At 42.6% G+C, this 24,960-nt stretch overlaps 1 protein-coding gene across 1 annotated transcript in view; it reads left to right on the top strand.

Annotated features, from left to right (window-relative positions):
• Window positions 1-24,960, top strand: part of VWF (von Willebrand factor) — a 1,048,714-nt gene that overhangs the window by 852,099 nt on the left and 171,655 nt on the right. The window contains exon 45 of the mRNA XM_085652611.1: window positions 13,133-13,316. Within this exon, the coding sequence (XP_085508737.1) occupies window positions 13,133-13,316 (184 nt within the window). The remainder of the gene's footprint in view (window positions 1-13,132; window positions 13,317-24,960) is intronic.

Here is a 24,960-nt window from a genome sequence, read left to right as displayed (position 1 = left end):
TAGAGAGTAGTGGAGAGTGAGTAGTAGATAGTAGGGTAGAGTGATTAGTAGAGAGTGAGTTGTAGACAGTGAGTAGATAGCGAGTTGTAGAGAGTAGTAGAGAGTGAGTAGTAGAGAGTGAGTAGTAGAGAGTAGAGAGTAGGTAGAGTAGAGTAGTAGAGAGTGAGTAGTAGAGAGTGAGCAGTAGAGAGAGAGTAGTAGAGAGTGAGTAGTAGAGAGTGAGCAGTAGAGAGAGAGTAGTAGAAGTGAGTAGTAGAGAGTGAGCAGTAGAGAGAGAGTAGTAGAGAGTGAGTAGTATCGAGTGAGTAGAGAGTGGTAGAGAGCAGTAGAGAGTAGTAGGGAATATTAGTGAGTAGTAGAGAGTAGTAGAGAGTGAGTAGTAGAGAGTAGTAGAGAGTAGTAGAGAGTGAGTAGTAGAGTAGAGAGTAGTAGAGAGTGAGTAGAGTAGTAGAGAGTGAGTAGTAGAGAGAGAGTAATAGAGAGAGTAATAGAGAGAGAGTAGTAGAGAGTAGTAGAGAGTAGTGGAGAGTTAGTAGAGAGTAGAGAATAGTAGAGAGTGGTAGAGAGTGAGTAGTAGAGAGTGAGTAGTAGAGAGTAGGTAGAGTAGAGAGTAGTAGAGAGTGAGTAGTAGAGAGAGAGTAGTAGAGAGAGTGTAGTATAGAGTGAGTAGTATAGAGTGAGTATAGAGTGAGTATAGAGTAGTAGAGAGCAGTAGAGAGTAGTAGTGAGTAGTAGTGAGTAGTAGAGAGCGAGTAGTAGAGAGTAGTAGAGAGTGAGTAGTAGAGAGTGAGTAATAGAGAGTGAGTAGTAGAGAGAGAGAGTAGTAAAGAGCGAGTAGTAGAGAGTGAGTAGAGAGTGGTTGAGGGCAGTAGAGAGTAGTAGGGAGTATTAGTGAGTAGTAGAGAGTAGTAGAGAGTGAGTAGTAGAGTAGAGAGTAGTAGAGAGAGAGTAGAGTAGTAGAGAGTGAGTAGTAGAGAGAGACTAATAGAGAGAGAGAGTAGTAGAGAGAGTAGTAGAGAGTAGAGAGTAGTAGAGAGTAGAGATTAGTAGAGAGTAGAGAGTAGTAGAGAGTGAGTAGAGAGTAGTAGAGAGTGGTAGAGAGTGACTAGTAGAGAGTGAGTAGTAGAGAGTAGGTTGAGTAGAGAGTAGTAGAGAGTGAGTAGTAGAAAGTGAGTAGTAGAGAGAGAGTAGTAGAGAGAGTAGTAGAGAGTGAGTAGTGTAGAGTGAGTATAGAGTAGTAGAGAGTAGTGGTGAGTAGTAGTGAGTAGTAGAGAGTGAGTAGTAGAGAGTGAGTAGAAGAGAGTAGTAGAGCATAGTAGAGAGTGAGTAGTAGAGTAGAGAGTGAGTAGTAGAGAGAGAGTGGTAGAGAGTTAGTAGAGCGTAGAGAGTAGTAGAGAGTGAGTAGAGAGTAGTAGAGAGCAGTAGAGAGCAGAGAGTAGTAGTGAGCAGTAGAGAGTAGTAGAGAGTGAGTGGTAGAGAGTAGTAGAGAAAGAGTAGTAGCGAGAGAGTAGTAGAGAGAGAGTAGTAGAGAGACAGGCTCTGAAGATTAAAACACGCCTCTGTCTCCGAGGGACATCTGTGTCACTGCCCCAGCGCAGCAGCTCTAAAAGAAAAGAGCGGAAGTGAAAGCACAGCGAGGCCAACAAAGGGAGGAGCAGGGCTGCTTAATGGATCAGGGAGGAGATGGGAGTAGGGGCTATTCTTTCACTGAGCACAACTGTGCCTTGGCTGGGGTTTGCACTGAAAACAATTCCTAAGGACATATCTATAGTTTGGAGGGGTCTAAAAATCCTTTTGTTTCTGAAACAAAATCTAAATGCGGAGTAGGAGCACCCGGAAGAATTTCCTCCCCCACATGGATGGCCGGAAAATTCAGTCGATCATTGTACTCCGAATTAAGACTGTCCCCCTGAACTTGGAGGATGTCTAGTTCCCTCCAAACTCTAAAATGAAGCCCATCGAGATGTGAGTAGTGCTCAAGCAACGGAGGCCAATTACAGGTACCAAAAAAAACAAAAACTGACAGCAATCGAAAGCATGCAAGGGGCGCAGAAATGCAATCTCTTCACCTACTACAGGCGAGCCAATGTGCCACGCTGGGAGTCGGCAGGAGGGCAGATGTGGTGGGTAACACTCACGTGAGAAGAGACAGAAGGAGGATATGCGCAAACAATGGCAAAAAAAACCAAGATGGTTGCAGGTAGTAAGCTGTAGAATCCTCCAGGGGGTGCTCCACTGCTGGTATTCTATTCAAGTCTGGAAAGCACTAGGGACCGGAACGGCAACAAATCGCTATTCTTCCAAGTGCCTCCTACGATGAGGGACAGACCCGCATAGACTAGTGAAAGTAGTAGAGAGTGAGTTGTAGAGTGAGTAGTAGAGAGAGAGTAGTAGAGAGAGAGTAGTAGAGAGAGAGTAGTAGAGAGTAGATAGTAGTAGAGAGTTAGTAGAGAGTAGAGAGTAGTAGAGAGTGAGTAGTAGAGAGTGAGTAGTAGAGAGTGAGTAGTAGAGAGTAGGTAGAGTAGAGAGTAGTAGAGAGTGAGCAGTAGAGAGAGAGTAGTAGAGAGAGAGTAGTAGAGAGTGAGTAGTATAGAGTGAGTATAGAGTGAGTAAAGAGTAGTTCAGAGCGGTAGAGTAGTAGTGAGTAGTAGAGAGTAGTAGAGAGTAGTATAGAGTGAGTAGTAGACAGTGAGTAGATAGCGAGTAGTAGTAGGGAGTAATAGAGAGTGAGTAGTAGATAGTAAAGTGTAGGTAGAGTAGAGAGTGAGTAGTAGAGAGTGAGCAATAGAGAGTGAGCAGTAGAGAGAGAGTAGTAGAGAGTGAGTAGTATAGAGTGAGTAGAGAGTGGTAGAGAGCAGTAGAGAGTAGTAGGGAGTATTAGTGAGTAGTAGAGAGTAGTAGAGAGTGAGTAGTAGAGTAGAGAGTAGTAGAGAGTGAGTAGAGTAGTAGAGAGTGAGTAGTAGAGAGAGACTAGTAGAGAGAGAGTAATAGAGAGAGAGTAGTAGAGAGTAGTAGAGAGTAGAGATTAGTAGAGAGTAGAGAGTATTAGAGAGTGAGTAGAGAGTAGAGAGTAGTAGAGAGTGGTAGAGAGTGAGTAGTAGAGAGTAGGTAGAGTAGAGAGTAGTAGAGAGTGAGTAGTAGAGAGTGAGTAGTAGAGAGAGTAGTAGAGAGTGAGTAGTATAGAGTGAGTAGAGAGTAGTAGAGAGCAGTAGAGAGCAGTAGAGAGTAGTAGTGAGTAGTAGTGAGTAGTAGAGAGTGAGTAGTAGAGAGTGAGTAGAAGAGAGTAGTAGAGAATAGTAGAGAGTGAGTAGAGAGTAGAGAGTAGTAGAGAGTGAGTAGAGCGTAGTAGAGAGCAGTAGAGAGTAGTAGAGAGTGAGTAGTAGAGGTAGTAGAGAGTGAGTAGGAGAGTGAGTAGTAGAGTGAGTAGTAGAGAGAGAGTAGTAGAGAGTAGTAGAGAGTGAGTAGTAGAGAGTAGGTAGAGTAGAGCAGTAGAGAGTGAGTAGTAGAGAATGAGTAGTAGAGAGTGAGCAGTAGAGAGAGAGAGTAGAAGAGAGTGAGTAGAGAGTAGTAGAGAGTATTAGTGAGTAGTAGAGACTAGTAGAGAGTAAGTAGTAGAGAGTAGTAGAGAGAGACAAGTAGAGAAAGAGTAGTAGAGAGAGAGTAGTAGAGAGTGGAGAGAAGTAGAGAGTGAGTAGAGAGTAGTAGAGAGTGGTAGATAGTGAGTAGTAGAGAGTGAGTAGTAGAGAGTAGGTAGAGTAGAGAGTAGTAGAGAGTGAGTAGTAGAGAGTGGGTAGTAGAGAGTGAGTAGTAGAGAATGGGTAGAGTAGAGAGTAGTAGAGAGTGAGTAGTAGAGAGTGAGTAGTAGAGAGAGAATAGTAGAGAGAGAGTAGTAGATAGTTAGTAGAGAGTAGAGAGTAGTAGAGAGTGAGTAGAAGGAGCCCGACTTTTGGAAAGTTGGAATGGCTGTGTAACAAACACAAACGGTTGATTCCTTTCATCTTTACACCTTACTTTGTCCACAACGTCCCACTGCAAAACTCCTTCCCACCGAAAACTGACCGCGTCGTTAATCGCCAAATACACAACAGACCAAGGTCTGCGCAACAAACAAATAAACGCTGCTGTTCTCCAACCAAACCGATCAGAGAAGAGAATTCCTTATAAACATCTCGATAACCAGGAAGCCATCCTCTGCACGTTTCATTCGCTGCTTTCTGGCACTCGCATTAAAAGAAACAAGTAGCTGAAAAGAAGCTGAACGTACATGACACCAGCAACAGCAGACCGAAAAGAACACCAAATGGTATTCTGGAACTTAACGGTGTTGATCTAGAAGGTATTCCTGACGCCTCTCAGAGAACTCACATAGTACACACAACTAACATGACCCAGAAAATGGAAACACGGAACAGGCAGTCTTTTGTCGAATTTGTATAGCGCCTCATGCCCCGATGAGTCTCCAAAGCGCTTCTGGGCTGCCGTTGAAATGGCAACTCAGTTTGTTGTGGTTGCTTGGTAGATTGTGGATTTATACAGTGGCACAAAGGCATGAGGGCCAATGCGTTTGTTTACAAATAGGGCGCAGGACACTTGAGAGCAGGCCTTGCAAGTGCAACACACATTAACAAGCAAATAGTGCTTACAGAGTAAATTGAAGGAGGCTGTGTCCCTCCACAAGTAAACGATCAAATCCCAGTGGGCGGGGACAAAAGGGGACAGGGTGGTAACCCCCAGTGTAATGATTGCCTCCAGTGCAATCATTTCACTGTGTTTTGCATCAGCCATGACGCAAAACGCAGCGAACCAATGAAAATTGGAGGCGGAGCTGCAAGATGACTTCTGGAATCGTATCGATTCCAAGAAGCCCTCGTCTATGATGAGAGCAGCACATGCGCTGCTCATGTCAGGCCGAGACCTAAAAATAGGGCTTTCCTTCAGCCACTCCCACGCAAAAAACACAGGTGACCTCAACGTTCTTTGAATAAACTACACTGTCATGTCATCGTTGTGCCATAGAAGAAGATGCACTGTCACTTGACCATTAACAACACGCACTTCACTGCTAGTTAACAACAGGCAGTGTGACGTCATCGCTTTGTCACACGGAGAGGACGCAGCGTCGCTTCACTGCTACTTAACAACACACAGTGTGAGGTCACAGTTATCTCAGCCTGAGAGAACGCGGTGTCGCTTCACTGCTACTGCTTACACATAGTGTGGCGTCACATCGCTGGTGTGGCAGAACATAGTGCAGTTTACGTTCTGTGCTGTCTTAAGGAACAAAATGCAACGTCGATGCAGCACCCACTTCCAAAGAACAGAACAGATGGTCCATTCAGCATTCGGCTGTAGTCGAAGTACAAACTCACATCAGCACCTTTTGAATCAACATAATAGAGATAACCGTCCAGACTATGGTACAGAACAACAGTGATAAGCAGCTGTGTCTCAGAGAGACAGACGGAAGAGGAAACAAATAGTGCTTCCCCAGTAAATAAAGGCACTAGTGTAACGCCGCGGGTAAAAGATCCAATCCTGCAGGGCGTAGATAAAAGGAGACAGGGTGGCAGCAATAAGGGAGTGACATGCCTTCAGTGCAATCATTGCACTGCCTTTGGCATAATTTGTGACGCAAAACAACGTGCACGAATCAAAGTTAAGGCGGAGCTGGGACGAGGCTTCTGGAATCGTATCGATTCCAAGAAGCCTCGTATGACGAGGCAGCGCATGCACTGCCTACGTCAGGCCGAGACCTAAAAAGGAAATAGCAAAGAGAAATAAAGATATTTCTCCTTGATCCATCTGGGTCTGGGATGAATACCATTTTGACTCATTCCCAGGTTTCCAACTCTTTGAAAATCAGGATGCTCAACTGGATTGGCAGTATGCCATATAACACTGGTAGTCCTGCCTCATGCATTAAAATGCCAGGATGATCAACTGCGAGTGGTAGTGCGCTATATAAGAATAACAATCATTCATTCATTGCACAAGCAATTGAAATTATATATATGTAGATGTATATTAACTATTGGAAGCTACTTCTTCTTACTGGCTGGTGTGACACTACAGCATCAATAAAAATCATTTGTACTGACCGTTGTGAAATCAAGGTGGCTGACAAGGGACACCAGCCCATAAAGTATACCACTAAATTGTATCATCAGTGAGTTTTGGTTTTGTTGTTTGCTTTTTTTACAGAGTTTTATATAGCGCGAACTTGACCCAAATCGGGTATCAGAGCGCTTTACATAGCACCAGTTGCATGACATGAGGACACATTCATTTTTGTTAGGCAAGGGGAGATTAAGTGATTTGCCCAGAATCACAGGATGTTCAGCGTCATTACCGAGACTCAAACCCAGTTCCCCAGTTTAGGGGTCGACCGCCCTGGCCGTTAGGCCAAGTCCTCTCCCCAAGTTGACACCCAAAGAAATAGAATTATAAAACTAATTCCTCAACTGCTTCATTCTAGCACCCATGAACTATACTCCAGGACATGATTTATCCCATAGCGTGCACGCATGCTTATTTCTCACAGACTATGTTCTTATGCTGTTTCATGGGCTGTTGTCCGCCTGGAACCTGTTGTTTTCTCTCTAGGGGATTCTCCCATACCATATCCCTCCTTGATGATGTTATTTTTTTACATGCTGCCTTGATTATTGTAAAACACTCCGTTACCTGCGAGGTCATGTTCGTGCTATATAAAACTTTATAAATAAATATTTAATTTATCACTATATGAAATAAGATGCAGCTCTGCTTCTATCTGACACTGCTTCATGATCCCTTACCAAGAAAACTTCAAAGAGGAGTTCCTCCTATGGTTGACTCCAGATGTCTGGCTCCCCTTCTTTGTTTTCTTTAGTGATAGCTGTGCAGCAGCAACCTGATCTTAAAAGGCAGACACCGGTGGTTGGCACTCTCAGTTCATGTACCGTGAATTAACCATGAGTGAGACTCATGTGGTGAGACTCGCTCACAGGTAGTTGAAAGCAAAACATATAGGGGGATTAAATGGGTGGAACACATTTGCTACAGGTCCCGTGTAATGGGTGGCGTTAGGGCATTTTCTGCTCTTAGCTTTTACTTCTGAAATATGTTTTCACTGTAAAATCCTTCAGATGAAAGAAGAAAATGAATGAGCATGTAAATACTAGAGAAAAAAGGGGGTATTCAAAATCCTAGATTGAATAAACACTGTTCAAGACTCAAAACATTTTCCATGCAAGAGGAGTCTTGGACTGCAATGTCCCCATTTTAGATTGATCTGTTAGAAGCTTTTGAGGGGCCAGGTAACTTAAGAATATGGCACCTCAAATGCATCACAAAAGCATGCCAAGCTCCTTTTGTGATATGTAATTACATTTAATAAATGGGCATGAACAGAGCGAAGCATGGAGCAAAGAAGCCCAGCTTCTCCCTCATTGTGAGGGCCCTAAATTGAAAATATAACTAGAGAGGCTCAGGGATGTCATAAAAGAAAATCCTCATGACTGAAAATATCCGAATTGCTTTGCATAACATCAGCAGAAGAATTACGGAGCCAATGGGAGAATTATAACATTTCTTGGAAAATTAGCGATTCGGTTCCAAGAGTGAAACTGGTGACTAAATAAGTTTTTTTTTTGTATTTGTGGATAGGACAATGGGCAAACTGAACAGGTCTGAAAGGCCATATTGGCTAGTGAATTATCTTGTTATGTAATTGGTTTTTTTTTACATTTGAGAAACTGGGAGTTTGCAAGTCATTTATTTTCCAAACTAAGGGGCCTATTAGCATGGCAGGCGGATCACCAATGCCCAACCGGCGGTGGCAATCCGCATGCCAAAACACCCCGCCGGATGGCATTTTACACCCGCCATGGCGGGGGGTATCGCGGCGGACGGAAAGACCATCTGCTGCTTTCCCGCCGGTAGGCAATCGTCACGATTGCCTACCGGGCGGAAAAGGCCCATAATATGGTGGCGGTGCATTATGATGTGTGCGGTAAAATGCCTTTCCTTGGCGGAGACTCCACTGTGGAAAGGCATGCGGTTTTCACTTTGGGGGCCCGTTGTGGGCTAACGTAGGGGGTGGGGGCCTGCACTTGTACCCCCCTACATTGGCATGCAAAAGGTGGCAGGCACCGCGCGGTGCCTGTCACGTTGTGCATGCCAATGCACAACATGCATTTTCAACATTGTGGCGGGTGCTGCTTACTGCACCGCCTGCCACAATGTTGAAATTGCGGGATGCGACCGCCACAGTGGTGGTCGCATCCTAATTGCCGGTGCGGGACCGCCGCACCACTGGCAGCTGGTCACAGCACCGCTAGGGTGGCGGGCGGACTGAAGTCAGCCCGCCATCCTAATGGACCCCTAATAGTTGTTTTACCCACTGGATGTTATCTCTGTTTATAAAAAACATTTTGAACAATGGAATATTAATTGCTTAGTAGGGGAGAGGTGCAGTGCACTCATTCACCATGTATCTATAAAAAGAAGTACATTTGCAGGCCTTGTTGTGCAGAAAGCTAATATAACGTTAGAATTCTACACATCGTAGATTTGTGCCTAGAATTGTTTAGATTTCTCACTTTTTGGAAGTTTGCAGAAATCCTCTGGAGTATTCACATAAATATTCACTATTTATACATTGGCATGTGTATATTTATTACTCAATGTGTAGCACTGTGGCTTTGCAGCTGGGTAGACAGTATGCAGTACAGCTACAGGAAATGTGCATTATTTTTTTAGTGTTACATTTTTACTCCACAGGGACAGTATTATTCCCTGATTGAGATAAACTGCTTTTCCAAGAGTAGGCGAGCTGCACAATTCTGTACAGCTTGCAAAGTTTTTATTGTAGTAGCAGGGGCCCCCAGATAGATAGCATTCGCATAGTCCAGTCGCGAGAGGACCAGCGACTGTACTAATATGCGTCTGGCTTCAAAAGGGAGCAGGTCTAGGATTTTTTTAAGAACTCTCATGAGCCCATAGCAAGTCGAGGCTACTTTATTAGCCTGATGCTGGAAATTCAGGGCAGAGTCCAGCCAGACCCCTAGACTTTTTATTTTGGTCTTGGGCTTCGGAGGGGATCCAAGACACTGCGGCCACCAAGGGTCCAAGTTGATTGGGGCTTTATAGCCCAGCAGCATGATGTCTGTCTTGGCTCCATTCAGCTTCAAACAAGACGAGGTCATCCAGTCAAGTACATTAGAGAGACAAGGGGTAAGATTGTTAATCCCCTGATGTGAGATATCATCTCTCACCAGGGAAACAACCAGCTGCGTGTCATCGGCGTAGGTGACCAGCTGAATTCCCCAAGGAAGCACCACCTCAGCCAAAGGTCTCATATAGATGTTAAACAGGGTAGGGCTGAGGGATGAACCCTGGGGAACGCCGTGACTCAGTTGCAGCTGGCTTGATGTCACCTCATCCTCAAAGACGGAAAAGTATCTATCTGATAGAAAGGATTGAAGCCATTTAAGAGCCAAACCAGAAATCCCTGCCAGACGAAGCCTATGCAGCAGAAGAGAGTGGTTTACAGTATCAAAGGCTGCGCTGAGGTCCAATAGGACCACCGCAGCGCAGCCTCCCGCATCTACAATAGTCCTGGTCGCCTCCACTACCGCCACCAGTGCAGTTTCTGTTCCTTGCTTCGCTCTGAATCCAGTCTGGGATGAATGTAATGCATCAGAGGCCTCAGCAAATGAGGAAAGAACCTGGTTAACGTGTTTTTCGGCTAATTTACCAAGGCTCGGGAGAAGCGAGATAGGTCTATAATTCGCCAGATCTTCAGGGTCTAAATTAGGTTTTTTCAAAAGGGCACGAACCTTTGCCTTCTTCCAATTGGGGGGCACAACTCCTGAAGCTAAAGAGGCATTGATGACCTGCATTATCACCGGGCATACTGTTTCAGAGACCTGTTTGAGAACCGTTGGGGGGGCAACGTCCTGTGGAGAGCCCGATTTGAGGTGGTTAAGGAGCCTTTCTACCTTGGCCAAATCAAGCAGCGGAAAGATCTGGAGAGCTCCAGCTGAATTAGTGGTAGCCACAGCCGGCGTATCAGGGCTAATCTCCAAGTCATCTAGACTATGTGAAGTTGTTGCAAAACTCGAGTAGATATTGGAGACTTTAGATGCAAAAAAAGCGGCTAGATCCTCACAGTGTTTTTGGGGATCCAAGGCAGAATTAGTAGGTCTCTGAGTAGTCACCAGAGATTGGAAGATTTTAAAAATCTCTCTAGGAGCATTAGCTGCTTCTGAGATTTTACCCTGATAGTATGCTGCTTGAGTAGATTTTAATGCACAGGGACAGTATTATTCCCTGATTGAGATAAACTGCTTTTCCAAGATGCCCATGAAATATAGGTGTGTACATTTCGATGTTCCATCCAGGAAACACACTTACTTATGCAGAAATAATTTAAATATTTTTCCAGGGTAGTACACATCTTGGACATTGAATTCTGCAAGCCGTCCACTGGCACTCTCTCTTCTCCCACCTGTAAACGTTGTGTGCGGACATTCAGCCGTTCTCGCAGGTTCTCTGCGGTTCCATCTGTGGGTGGAAATATCTGTTGATTGGGATTCTTTCAATCAGGAGCAAAGCAGCTGAACTCGTTAATGACGGCTGTGCATACTCGCATTTCCCTCAGGTGTGATAACAACCATTGGACTTGGATTACAACTTTAGGAGTGTTCATGACACCCCTAATTGAGTTGCTATGAGTTGCCATTATGAGTTGACTTAATAGGTATTTCCACTCCAGACAACAACAAGTCTTCCAGTGTCTCCAGGCCTGAATTTATCGGGTCCTCAAACGGTGGTAATCCAGGGACAGAGACACCAGTCCGAGAGTCATCTGGAGGTCTATGGAAGCTGCAGGCCCCTGTCCCCATGCATCCTGCAGCTCAGGGGAACAAAAGAAACTCAATAAACAAAGGAAGAGTGATTCCAAATGGAAAGCATTACCTGAGGAGTCACAGAGTGCGTTCACTGGTGTAGTGAGTATTCCCAACTGGACGCTTCTGCTACCAAGGAATTCTCTGTACTTATCGCTCATCCTACTTGTATCTGACATATTGTTTTACCCTCCATTTTAGTGTGTGACAATAGTCCACCACCCCGCCGGGACCCATGGGGCAACACCCTTTCTATTACTAAGTAAGCCTTGCTTCTATGTTTATCCCACATGTTTTTACTGTTCTCGAGTCCTCACCAACTCGGCTTTGGTTCATTACCAACCCTCTTAATCTCAATGAGATTAGCGAACCCACACTACCCACAAGAGTGGTTTCTGATTTGTGCAACAACATGGTACACAAGCAAAACTGCTGAATGTAAGCATGATTTGGTAAAAATACACATTACCCAGGCTGAATAAATAAATAGTGCTCTAATTTATGCACGTTACAGTCGTCACGAGAGGCATCGCAGCCGGTTGAGTCCACAGATGTATAGCACATAATATAGCACGTGTGTCACCGCATTTTTTCTGTTAAAGCACCAGGGTCAACGTAACTAATGGCATAAGCACTTTTATGTGTACTTTTTCTTTCAGATTATTTTTCCTTCAGACAACACTGAAGGCTCAAAAAACCATAACTCAACGGTAAAACCAGCCACAGATGAGGGTGCACATTAGCACGTGCATACCCCAGTGGCTCTCCTGGTCCTGACGAAAGCCTTGCAATTTGCATGAGGAGGCTGAAACATGTCGACCATCCACTATTGATTCACTTTGGATGTTATTGGTCAATAAAGCCATTTGTAACATCCACACTCATCACCTTTTAATATTACCTTACTTCTCCACTATTAAAACTTTTTAGGAATAAGTAAAGGTAATTTTAGACTCCACGGTATTTCTTACACCCTGCACTGTCCAACAAACCTGCTCCGCTGTAATCAGGCGTCGTAGTACACTCGAGAGGCACTCGGCCTCTCGGGTGGCAACCCTGTGATGAAGCATGTCACCAACTAGGTTGGTGAGTGAGGGTTCTTCCTAAAACACACTCTGTGACTCCTCAGGTAATGCTTTCCATTTGGAATCACTCTTCTTTTGTTTATTGATTTACTTTAAGGGGTCCACGAGTGGCTCCACAACCAATTCACTCTCTCTCTCTTTGTTTGTATAACAAAAGAAACTCCCCACAGTAGCAAAACAGAATCCCTCTCTCCCACCACTGCTTGCCCCTCTTTTACCCCTCCAGGCAAAAGAATCGGCCCCCGTAACATTTACCACCTGCTCCTAGCAGGTGGTAAATGTTTGCGGCTCTGGACAGGTTATTTTCCTAAGAGGTAAAGGTGAAATTGGACCTGATATTACTGAGACTGTTATTACCCAGTCCAGGATTGTAATCCCCATTATCTCATGGGGGGATACCACCCTTTAAATCTGGCCCCAGTATCTCCACGCGGAGATAACAGGGACATTTTCTATAAAATAACTCAACGCTGTGCAGCAAACAAAGACGGTGTGCAGCGCTGCACTGGGGGAGAGAGCAGCACAGACCCCTATTTATTAAATATGGCCTACTGCTTCTCCCTTCCCATTCGCAAACACACCTATACGTCAGAGTCTTAAGGTGTGCGCGTGCTCTGTAGTATAGGTTTTGCACTGAAAGTGTACCCTTCCTGTACAAAATAGTATGTTTAGACCATTTCTTTTTTAATTTCACACATGGATGCCTGCTGTACAGTGGAGCACACATCCTGCGAATGAACTGTTTGAAGAAATGTAAACATTTTTTCTACTTAACGCCTATTCAAAGGAAACGTTATGATTTTTGACTAAGAGGCAGATCTGACAATCTCTGTAGATTCATAAAAAGCAATGGGAATGCCCAAGTACCACCAATGTAGTGTGCCCCCTTAACGTAGCGCATGGCAACGCATACTGCTGTTTGCACTACTCCAAAGTCTACTTTCCAGTGCAAAACGTAAGTAAATACTCTATCAGCCCTTTATGCCGCTTTGTGTCACTTTACTTGGCTTTGTGGAAGTGCAAAATATTGATAAAAGTGCCTTTAAATATACTAGATAGCTAGATGTCTTATTTAGATCAATCACACGGTTTGCAATTCCATGTTTTCTCAATGTTAGCGGCTGATAATGTTGCTCTGTTCCCCTTTTATGACAGGTTGGCGACATGTGGCATTCTATTTACGACCCCTGTGTCATCCACGAATGCATCCAAGTAAATGATGACGTATTTGCTGTGCAGAAGAACGTGTCCTGCACTCCCCTTGATACGCACAGATGCCCTGTGGGCTTTGAGCTGCAGTGCAATGATGGGACAGGGTGTTGTCCTTCTTGCCAGTGTGGTAAGTATCGAAAACTACTGTTCTGCATAGAGCTGTTTCACATGTACACATAACACGTTTATAATCTATATCCAACCCCCTCGCCACTCGGTCTGCTGTTCTGTTCCGGGCAATAATTACTAATGACTGGAATGGAATGACAGGAGAAAGCAGGTTCTACTTTTTAAAGCTAAATAGGAACCGGTATTGATACTACTAATAGGTTAACCACTCTAAATAACTAATGGAATCTGTTTTCTCTGAAATGTCTGGTTAGAAATTAATTCAAGTTATCGGCAGGTGTCAAACGGTTAAGATCAAAATATAAAATGTGTGTCCAATACGTGAGCCCTAAAGAAGCTGGTATACAACGAGTGCATGATTAATTTGGGAACCGACAGAGCGATGACACACAAAAAACCCAAAGAAATTCAACAACAGAATTGTTTTTTTAAAAAAAAGAAAAAAATCACATTGTCCAAACCATGTAATTTCAAGAAACAGAAAACACCATTAGGTCTTTGAAACGACTTCAGTTGGGCCATATGAAATCTCAATTAATATTAATAAAAATTAATTATTTTTTTGTCTTCAAGCACGTTCAGAATTAATATTAAAATCCAGCTCTACAAAAACAATATAACCCTAAAAAGTATGCAATAAGTCGAAAGCTGGACTAATCAAAGGATAAACTCATGTAGGATGCCTGCACCAGTGACCTTGCACCTTACTGTCACACAATTTACATTTTTGAAACAATAAATAAAAGACATTATTAAACAAAAGTGGCAACCAATAAATCAAAGCCTCCAACAATTGTCTTAACCTTCATTACTATATTTCCTAGTCATTATGGAGTAATATTTACCAACTGAGGAATTCTATTTGTATAAATATATGTTGTTGCCTTACAACGTGGGAGACCTTGAATCTCAGTTGTTGTAATTCAAATGAGCAAGTGATAAAGGTATGCACTACCCAGGCAGGACTAGAGAGGTTAGAAAGGTAAAACAAACAACAGAAGAGATCTGTGAGTGTACAGGTCTTAGCAACAAAGCAACTGTATCCTTCAAAAACTTTCTGAAAGAGATGATAGAACAGAACTCCCTCGTTATAAGCGGCCCACAGAAGATTGTACAGTTTGGGAGGCAATATTTACTTCCTCTGCAAAGGAATGAGACGTAAGTGCTAAAAAGTGGAAGTTCTACGCTATCACAACTGGGGCATTTGAATATGTATAAGGATGTGTGATCATCGCACACCTTGTGATCATTTGAATATGTCCCATTAGTATCTGAGTGAGAATCCTTATTGAGCCGTGTTAATGAGTCAATCAGTCTTTCGTTTTGGATGCAAGAACATATTTCGTGATCAATGAGCCATATACACGTGTGTATTATTCTAATGAACGTTGCCCATTTTATTTTAGTGAGATGTATCTTTCCCTCTAAGTTCACATACTGTTTGGTTGAGACCCACAGTGTTGCATCTGTGCCGCTCTCAAATATGCCTCTCATGATAGGTGCATTCCCTGTCACTTGATTTCACGGGTCTAAAATCTGGGAAATATGTTCTTATCATCATAAGGAAGAGGTCTTTGAATCTCATTGCTGCTTTAGAGATCACTTCTCATTGGTGTGCACACGACCAACCAGAGGTATGCCCTTTGCAGTTCCTCTTCTGGTCAGAGACCATCATGGTCAATTTTGCTACTTAACGCACTTGCATAAGACTTTGAATTCTCCCACCATGACTTTGGTATCTAAGAATCCTTGAATCAATTTTTCTCATGTTAAGCACTTGCTCTAAACATTGTGCACTTTCAGCCTTGAGATTGAACTAAGTGGATTTGTCCAAATATCCCTTTTTCCTTAACTCTGACTTAATTTTTTTCTTTCGTATGGTGCGTGTTGGACTTGGCCCTTTTTGCAGGGTCATCCCTGAACTTTTTGCATTCCTCCTGTATTGTTTCAGACCTGTTTTTGTTGGTTTTAGGACTCTGGGCACTTTACTACTGCTGATCAGTGCTAGACTGCATATGCTCTCTGTGTAAAGTGTTATGGTAATTGGTTGTCCATAATTGATATGTTTGCCTTACTAGTAAAGTCCCTGGTAAAGTGCACTATGTGTGCCAGGGCTGGTAATGCAAACGGTATAAGTGGGCCTACAGCACTAATTGTGCCTCCCACACATGTAGCCATAAAGAGAGAACTCAGGCAAGCCACTGCAGTGCCTGCGCGCAGTTTGCTAACTGCCATGTTGTCCTCACAAGTGCACCCACTTGCCAGGCCTTACCCTTCCCTTTCCCTGCACATCAGACACCACTTTGGTAGACCCAAGGCGCCCCACTGGGCAGGGTGCAGTGTATGTGAAAGTGACAGTGAAATACTCTCCATTTCGTTTTTCACTGTTGCAAGGCCATCTTGCCCATAGGACAGAATGAGGGAGGCTGTAATATGTTTCCAGCCAGCATATCTTCCCATAGGTTTAAGATGGAGAAGTGAATTTTAGTGTGCCTGAACTCACAATTTAATAACACATCTTTTTGTGAAGGTGGTTTTTGAATTGTGTGTTTAGAAACCACGCTTTTAGAAGTGGCTGTTTTTTTTGTTCTAACCATTCTATGTGTCTCTGCCTAGTTGTATATTTACTGTCTGGATTTGAATGTGATAGGATCTGGAGAATGTCTTGACCCAGGGGAGGAGTAGGTGAGACAGCCACGGCTGACCTGCATCTGGATTGCAGGGGGGAGGAGTATCCTTGGAGATGAAGAGGCCTGGGCTGCTGCCATTAAACAATGGTTCCATTTACTGCTGAGTGATTGAGGACCCAGACCCCCACTATCAAAAGAAGAAGGTGTCACTGGCAGAGAGACACCCAGAACTGGTTTGGACAGGGGTCAGTGCCCCTGGACACAAATACTTCAAAGACATTTAGGGGTAGAACTATGAGAGCTGAAACCCCTGAACTTTAGACTGATCAAGACTGAAAAGGATTGAAACTACTTCACAGTCAAGAGGAACCTCTGCCAAGGAAGAACAGCTGAAGAGACTGAAGAGAAGGACTGACCCTTGCTGTGTGTTCTGGGGTTGGCCTGCAGTTTGCTGATTTAACTAAGGAGAGGCTAAGGGTCTTTGCGGTGTCCTGTGTACCCCTGCTTGAAAGGACTTTGCTGTGTGCTGTGTCCCTAAGTAACATGTCTCCAAGGACCCGAGGAGAGCTGATTCCCGGTTGTGGAAACTCAGAACATAAAAAGTTTCAAGGTGTGTCTCAGCGTCGCTGTGTGCATGTGATTTGTGCAGCCTGAGACCTTCGAGAGGATTAACCCATGATCGTGTGCACCCGGAGAACAAGTGAGTCTCAGCGACGCTGTGTGCGGGTGCTTCGTGCAGCCTGAGGCCTTCGTGATTACTGCCCTGTGATCGTGCGCACCCTGAGTCCAAGTGAGTCTCGGCGACGCTGGGTGCGTGTGCTTCGTGCAGCCTGAGACCTTCGTGAGGATTGCCCTGTGATCGTGTACACCCGGAGCTCAAGTGAGTCTCAGCGACGCTGTGTGCTTGTGCCCTGTTGCAGCCTGAGACCTTCGTGAGAATTCCCCCGTGACTGTGTGTCCCGGAGCAGTCTTGTTCTCTGCTTCGATCGACAGCGTTACCAGAAGTGCTGTGATTGTCATTGCCATCGGCCCGGACCGGCATCCCCAGAGGAGCGGTGAGAAGTCACCGCCGCCGGCCCGAGCCTGCCTTTGCCAAGGAGGTATCTCGAACCATCACCGTCGGGGGTCCGAGATCCACTGCCCAAGATCAACGAAGTCGCACTGGAGGCCCAAGCCGCGAGGAGAGGAGAGTGAGATCGCATCCACCAGGTAACGCTCAGCGAGCGTGCGTGTGTCGCTGCCTGGGGCGGGGTGCGGGCTACGAGAGAAACGCGCTCAGCCTTTCCCATTTTGCAGCGCGAGCCTCCGCTCAAGTCCATATCGCGGCCCGTACGTGCCAGGGAGTGGCAGTACCGGGCCGGAGTGTGGAACCGCACTTTGTTTTCCATCATAACAGTGTTGGGGGCATGTTTTGGCAGTAGCTGACCGCGGGTCAGTAAGAGTGGCATAGAGACCGTCCAGAGCACCGCGATCAGTGCAGAAGTACCTTATTTTTGCATTACAAACCGCCTGATTGTTGCATTACGAACTGCCTGATTGTTGCATTACGAAGTGCCTTATTTTTGCTTTACGAACTGCCTGATTGTTGCATTACGAAGTGCATTATTTTTGCATTACGAACTGCCTGATTGGTGCATTACGAATTGCCTGATTCTTGCATTACGAACTGCATAGCATTGCATTAGGACTGCATTAGATCATCGTGAATGGCTCATTAATACTGCAAGAACCTACAAGTGCTTGATGGCCTAATAACCGGCAAGGTGAAATATTACAAAGACGCATATGTTGGACTCGTGTGGTGTCCATTTGTGGTGTTATCACTGTGTTACTGTGAGTGTGGTTGCAAATACTTTACACATTTGCCTTGGAAATAAGCCTGGCTGCTCGTGCCATGCTCCCGAGGGGGTGAGCAGGGGCTATCTCAGAAGGTGTCCTTCCTTTCCCTGACTTAAAAGCAAGGGTCCCTATTTGGACTAAGGTACCTACCTCAGCCAACTAGAGACCCCCAGTTCTAAAAACGTTTCTGCGAATTCAGCCTGAGAATCCAGCCGATACACCAGTGTCCTCTGTATAGTGTGGGGACTTTGAATCTGCTGGGTTTGCACAGTCTTTCGGGCTTGGGGAATTGTTGTGGCTTCTTTTCTTGTGCTCCTCTCCTCTCAACTAGCAATGAAATGCCCCAAGACCCAAAATATGACTGGTCTCTTCAGTGGACTCTGGAATGATCTCCATGCCTCTATCCTTCAGATTGTGCAGGGAGGCACAGCAGTTCTGGGCTGCAGCATCGTCCACCATCTTGTTTCCCTCATGTGCCATAGGAGGGTGGAGCACAAAACCTATGAATTTTTTCAAACCTGTGCGGGTTCCTATGACTTGGGAAAAGGTCCATGGGTAGCCCACCAGTTACACTACGCAGGACGGGTGCCAGTTGTGCCAGAGTTCTCAGAGATGGAAGCTGGTTCATAATTTTATTGTATAATTGATAGCCTTGGGTTCCTCCTAACCTGTATTTGACCAGTAGAGCTTGTTGTTTCTTTAAAGGAAGCTGGCAAAAAAGCATTTTGCCTTATATTATAGCTAAAATATTAATCTTAATAGAAGACACGTTCTCACACGGACTAAATGTAGAATATGAGAGAATAATAGTCAGTCAGAGTGATCGATTGTAAACTAAAAGTTTCCTTTTCCCTGTCAGGCAGGTGTACAAATCATCCTTGATTGCTCTGCAAATAATACCACCAAAAAGTTAGATAATGGAAGAAATTCGGTTTACAATAACGGGCATTCCATTCGAGAAGATTACTGTTGAAGCCAGTGGTGAGACTCATCAACTAGGCCACTTCAATTCTGAATGTGATGAAAACTCTTACACTTGATACCGGAACAGTAGAGGGTTATCATATACTCAGCAGGGATCATATGCATATTGTAAAAGGCACTGTGAACAATTAAAGAGCGTGTCTCATATTACAATCTACCCGGTGCTTAATTCAAGCAGGTGATTTACTGTGCTGGGCACCTGAACTTAATTGCCGGCACCGGCACTTAATTGTCCACACCAGCACTTATGACAGCTGCCATATGGAGGGACTGTTTGTATAATTTAGAGATGAGCAGAACATCAATTGTTTAATAATTCAGTATGCATTAAAAACAACTAATATCTGCTGCCTACTCTATTTTTGAAGCTTTGGGGGCCTGGAATAGGCTGAATTGTCACGCTGCCAGCAGTGTGCTGGTTGGTAGTTGTGTAGGTCCTGTCATTGGCAAGGCTGGCAGTGGCAATGGGTGGTTCAAGCTGCAGAGGCCTCCTCACTAGAGCCCTGGCACTTATGTTTTTTAACAAATATAAGGGCATATTATCAAGAAATGACGTTAACATTATCGCCGCTTTAGCGGCAGAAAACTGATGCTAAAGCGGCGATAATGGGCTTGATAATTGCCCGTGAGAATTCCCATGGAAGACCATGTTCTGGTGTTAGTTTTATGTGCCATAACTTGTTAACCTGGAAACCTATTTTTGGCACAGTTACTTGGAGCCCAGTAAAGTAGCTTTTATTGCAATGTAATAAAGGTTCAAACCATAAGTGTCTAACGTTCTACAAGAAGAAGGTGTATATGTATATATATAATTCAGTGAAAAAACCATAGGTTTCACACACGTTATAGTTAGCTGGACATTTCACTCGTAAAAAACCAATGAAATTTCCCCGTTATAGTTAGTTAAGCTAACTATAACTCGCGCGCCTGCAATGCACTGCTGATGACGTCACATATTACATCACTCATGACATGGTCAGTGACATCACTGATGACATCACTGATGACATCTCAAATGACATCACTGATGACATCACTCATGACATCATCCAGTGAATGTGTGTTTTTCTGAAAATTAAATATGTTTTATATATGTATATCTCAAGGTCGATGGAAGAATAAATGGGTATATAAGTGTCTAAATGGATGATTTGTTTTTGAAAAATTGATTGTGTAACTGACTGATTAAGTGTATCATAGTGAATACATGGCTTGGGGCCTCATGTAGGTGGGCTTGCATTTACCACTTCATAAATACCGAATCATACCGATTCGGTATTTATGAAGTGGTAAATGCTATGTAGGTAATGAGTCGGTAAATATTACCGATTCGGTAAAATTCGGTAATTACCGAATCGGTATTTACCGATTCGGTAATGAGGCATACCTTCCCATTGATGGGAAGGTATGCCTCATTACCGAATCGGTAAATACCGATGCGGTAATGGGGGGAACACATGCAAGGGTGGCAGGGTGTCACATTGACACCCTGTTGCACCCCTGATTCGGCCATGTGTGCACATGTGGCACACATACATGCCCTAAGGGCATGTATGTCTGACACATTGCACACTTCTAAGCGCTTTAAAACGCTTAAACACATCCATTCATTATTTACCACCAACTATTAGTTGGTGGTAAATACCGACTCCAAAAAACACCCACACACTCCCCCTACATCTCATTTCTGTATTCGGAATTTACCGAATCGGTAAAATTACCGATTCGGTAATTTTACCGATTCGGTCAATTACCGAATACAGAAATGAGCCCCCTACATCTCAAAAGCCAAAATACCGGTCGGTAACGGTATAATTACCGAAAATCGGCCGTTACCGACCGGTATTTGGCTACCTACATGAGGCCCTTAGTGAGTAATGTTTAAATATGTAAATATCTGTATCAGTCTCTCACTTTGTGTATAAGTGGCTGCATGGGTTGGTGAGTAGCTGCATGAGTGTCTATATAGGTTATTAGTTGGTTTTTTGAGTATCAGTGTCTATATGGTTCGGTGGGGGGTATTACGTAGTGCATAGGTGCATGAATGAGTGACTCACTGTTTGTATGTGTTGAAGACAGCATATGTGCAGGACTGTATGGGTGGAAGAGTGTGTGTATGGGTGTGTTAGTGAGTGAATGGCTGTCTCAATAGTGTCTTTATGAGTAACTACATATGTTTTAAACAAGTATATGTGACTATTGGTGTATATAAGTGAGTATATGTGAGAGTGAGAGATTGAAAGAGTTCCTGTATGAATAAGTATGTGTTTCTATAAGTGATTGTTTAAAAGACTAAGTATGTGTAAGTTTCTGTAGAAGTAAGTGTGGTGGTGTGTGTATAACTGTATATGCAAGTAAATGTATGTTTCTTTCTTTTTTTCATGAGTGACTATATGTGTCAGTAACTCTGTGGATGAGTGGCATTGTGTAACAGGATGTATTGGTGTATGAGTACATTTGATGTGTGAGTACACGAATGAGTGACTGTACAGGACTGTTGGTTAATGAGTGGATGTTTTTGTGGTTCTTAGAATTATTGAAGAGGTTGTTGTAATTGGTATTGGTATGTCCATTTTTTTGAAAATTTCAGTCTCTATTTTTGAATGTGTGTATCAAAGGTTATATTAGGGTGAGAGGAGATCTGCCACTCCATCACATGGATGAAGTCATCAGTGATGTCATCAGTGATGTCATTTGAGATGTCATCAGTGATGTCATCAGTGATGTCACTGACCATGTCATGAGTGATGTAATATGTGACGTCATCAGCAGTGCATTGCGGGCGCACGAGTTATAGTTAGCTTAACTAACTATAACGGGGAAATTTCATTGGTTTTTTACGAGTGAAATGTCCAGCTAACTATAACGTGTGTGAAACCTATGGTTTTTTCACTGAATTTGCAAGGTTTTTTAAATGCTAATTCCTAACTATAACATGTGTGAAACCTATGGTTTTTTCAGTGAATTTGCAAGGTTTTTTAAATGCTAATCCCTAACTATAACATGTGTGAAACCTATGGTTTTTTCAGTGAATTTGCAAGGTTTTTTAAATGCTAATTTCTAACTATAACGTGTGTGAAACCCATAGTTTTTTCAGTGAATTTGTATGGTTTTTTAAATGCTAATTCTTACCTATAACATATGTGATTCCCATATTTTTTTTAATTGATTTTGTATGATTTTTTTATTATAAATTCTTATCTTAAATGTGTTTTTTTTTTTAAAAAAACCATTTTTTTTTAAACTTTTTATTCTCTTAAAACACTATGTTTTTTAAAAAAAAAATATGCAATATATCAAGTTTTCTCTTTTTTTTTTACCAAACAGGTAAGATATATTAGTATAACATAGAAAAGATATATTTTTTTTTTACTGCGCGTACGGTAAGCGTACGGTAAGCGTACGGTTTACGCAATGTCCGTAATTTTTCTACTCTGTTTGCGTATAGTTACGCAATTTGCATAGCCGCGCGTACTGTGCGTGGGGCGCGTAGGCGTGTACGCTACACGCGCACGTTACGCGGAAGTGTTGTAGAGTGACTGTTTTGCGCATGCGCGCGAGCGCGTGTCTTTTTTACGCGCATGCGCACTTTTACCGTAAGCGCACCATAAGCGCACCGTAAGCGTAACGTAAGCGTAACGTACGCGCACGGTGGGTCATGTGATCATGAAACACAACTTTTGATTGGTTGAAACTACTTTCAGTTCTAGAACTCTCCTACACCACACCCATTCCCCTCATTTCTGCTTGTGATCCCTTAGGAGAAGGAGCTGACTTGTCTTTGTGATACGATGGCAGAACAGCACTCTTCTGCTGAGAGTGAGGCTAGCAGCACCACCATCAGGCAGAGAAAGAGGAAACAGAAGAGCTCTTTCATATGGGAGTATTTCAGTTTTCCAGAGGGTGAGAAAAAAGTCAATGCTGCCTTGGTGACTTGCAAGCTGTGCCAGCGTGTACTTTCGCGAGGTAATCCCAACAAGAAGTATTCCTTTGGGAATCACACTATGTTGAGACACCTTGAGGATGTGCATCCTAGGACACATGCACGACATACTAGGGGCAACCCTTCAGTAAGTCGAGCAAGCACATCCACAGCAGCTCAGCCGAGTCCTTCTTCGGAAGCTCAGCAGAGCCCTTCATCTGTGGGGGCACATTCACCTTTTTCTGAACCTCTGGAAATGAACCCTCGGTTTGGTAGGGTTACTATGCGGTGTTCATTTTGCCATGATCTAATTGTTCATAGGGAGACCAGTGTTTCCCTCATTAACAACAAAATAGATCAGCACAAATGTCCAACCAGCTAATGTTCCCATACTTCCTTTCCTCTGTCCCTGCATGAACAAAATGGCTCTTTTAAGAGCCAACCTTACCTCTCAACTTTTTTTTATTTTTTCTTTAAAACTGTTTTTTTTTTTTTTTTTTACCGTACGCGTACGGTAAGCATATTTTTTTTTTTTTTTTAAAAAAACACTAAAAATCAATTACCACATCTCAAGATCCTTGAGGAATTAATAACTAAATACTAAAAATCTTTTTGAGATAAAGTGGAAGAAAGAGACCTTCTAATTTCTCAGTTACCTGTCCCACCCAACAATTTAATTTTTAATTAAAATGTAATTGAAATTACTTGAAAAAATGGTTGGTTTGTTTTGAAAATTTTCTTTCACAATCTGAAAAAAAAGAAAAAAGTATTAATATTTAATAAATCAATATATTACACAGTACACGTATTTACATGTTTTTCCCCAAAAATGTTTTGCCTTTTTTTTGCTGTTTTCAGAATATATTGCATTTCACTATAAATTGTGAAAGCAATTGCATTCATCATTTAACAGCGGGCAAAAAAAAAATAACAATCTCAAAGATTGTATAAAAAAAGCCCAGAATCTCCTTTAACTTAAACATAACATTATAGAAATGCATAATATTCTAAAAAAATATCAACTAATATCAATACTTATTTCTTTAAAATACCGTCTGACATTTTTGTTTCAGAAGTATAATCACAAAAATATATCTCAAATAACTCCACAATACATCTGGTTCCATTTCCTTTAGGCCAAATAGTAATTTTAAAATTCTTTTTTGATTAAATTTCCAATGGTAATCCAATATAATTCTAAAGTTTAAATTGTACAGATCTCACCGATTCTCTGTAACATTTTGGTTTCCGAAAGATTAATTAATAATTAAATAAGTCCACAATACAATTGTTTACCTTTCCTCATGGCCAAATAGTAATTTTAAAAATCTTTTTTGAATAAATTTCCAATGGCAATCCAATAACATTCCAAAATTTATATTGTGCAGATGTTACCGATTTTGTCTAAATTTTTGGTTTTCCAAAGTTTCATTAAAAATTTAAAAAGTCCACATTACAATTGGTTACCTTTCCATTAGGCCAAATGATAATTTGAAAAATCATTTTTTTTGAAAATTCCAATGGTAATCCAATAAAATGGTAAAATTGTTTTGTACACATCTTGCCAAGTCTCTCTAAAATTTAGGTTTCAGGAAGATTAGATAGGAATTTGCTAAATCAAAAGGCAAACGTTGCTTGAAAATCAATTGGGAATCATTACACAGTGTCCAGCCTTTTTCACATTTAAGATAAACTGTGTAATGTCCAGAAGTAACAGTAGGTCCTTCATGGAAAATTATTGCAACTGTTACAAAAGTTTTTCCTGAAATTGATAATTGCTGTCCTGTAAACTTCTTTATTAAAGTATCCAATTTTGAACCATCAGCTTTACCTCGTTGCATCATTAAAATTACATATTGTCCGTATTCCTTTAAAAGTAACGTAGAAAACATTTCAGATTGACACTCACTGCATTCCATGTTATGATTAGCATCTTTAACTAATTTAGCAAAAGTGACTGTTTTACTTTCTGGCAATGTTAAATAAATAAACCTTTCAGAATCAACATTAGAGCCACATGTATTGTAACAGTTTTCACAACTATGTTCCCATTTATAAGAGAGACCAAACAAATTTTCAATGGGAACCCCTTCTTCTTCCAGTACCTGAAGAAAAAACATCAAGAATTCCTGTGCGTCTTGCTGTACATTTTGAGAAAACTGTGTTCATCCTGAACATACATCTAAAAGTTTTCTAATTTCAGTAGCACTTTCTATTTGAGTTTTATCATTACTCAGCTTTTGAAAAAGGAGACTCAACTCAGAACA

This window comes from Triturus cristatus, chromosome 4_1, assembly GCF_964204655.1.
Source record: "Triturus cristatus chromosome 4_1, aTriCri1.1, whole genome shotgun sequence".
Taxonomy (NCBI): domain Eukaryota; kingdom Metazoa; phylum Chordata; class Amphibia; order Caudata; family Salamandridae; genus Triturus; species Triturus cristatus.
The sequence above is the reverse complement of the archived record's forward strand: the minus strand, read 5'-3'. Positions and strand labels throughout refer to the sequence as shown.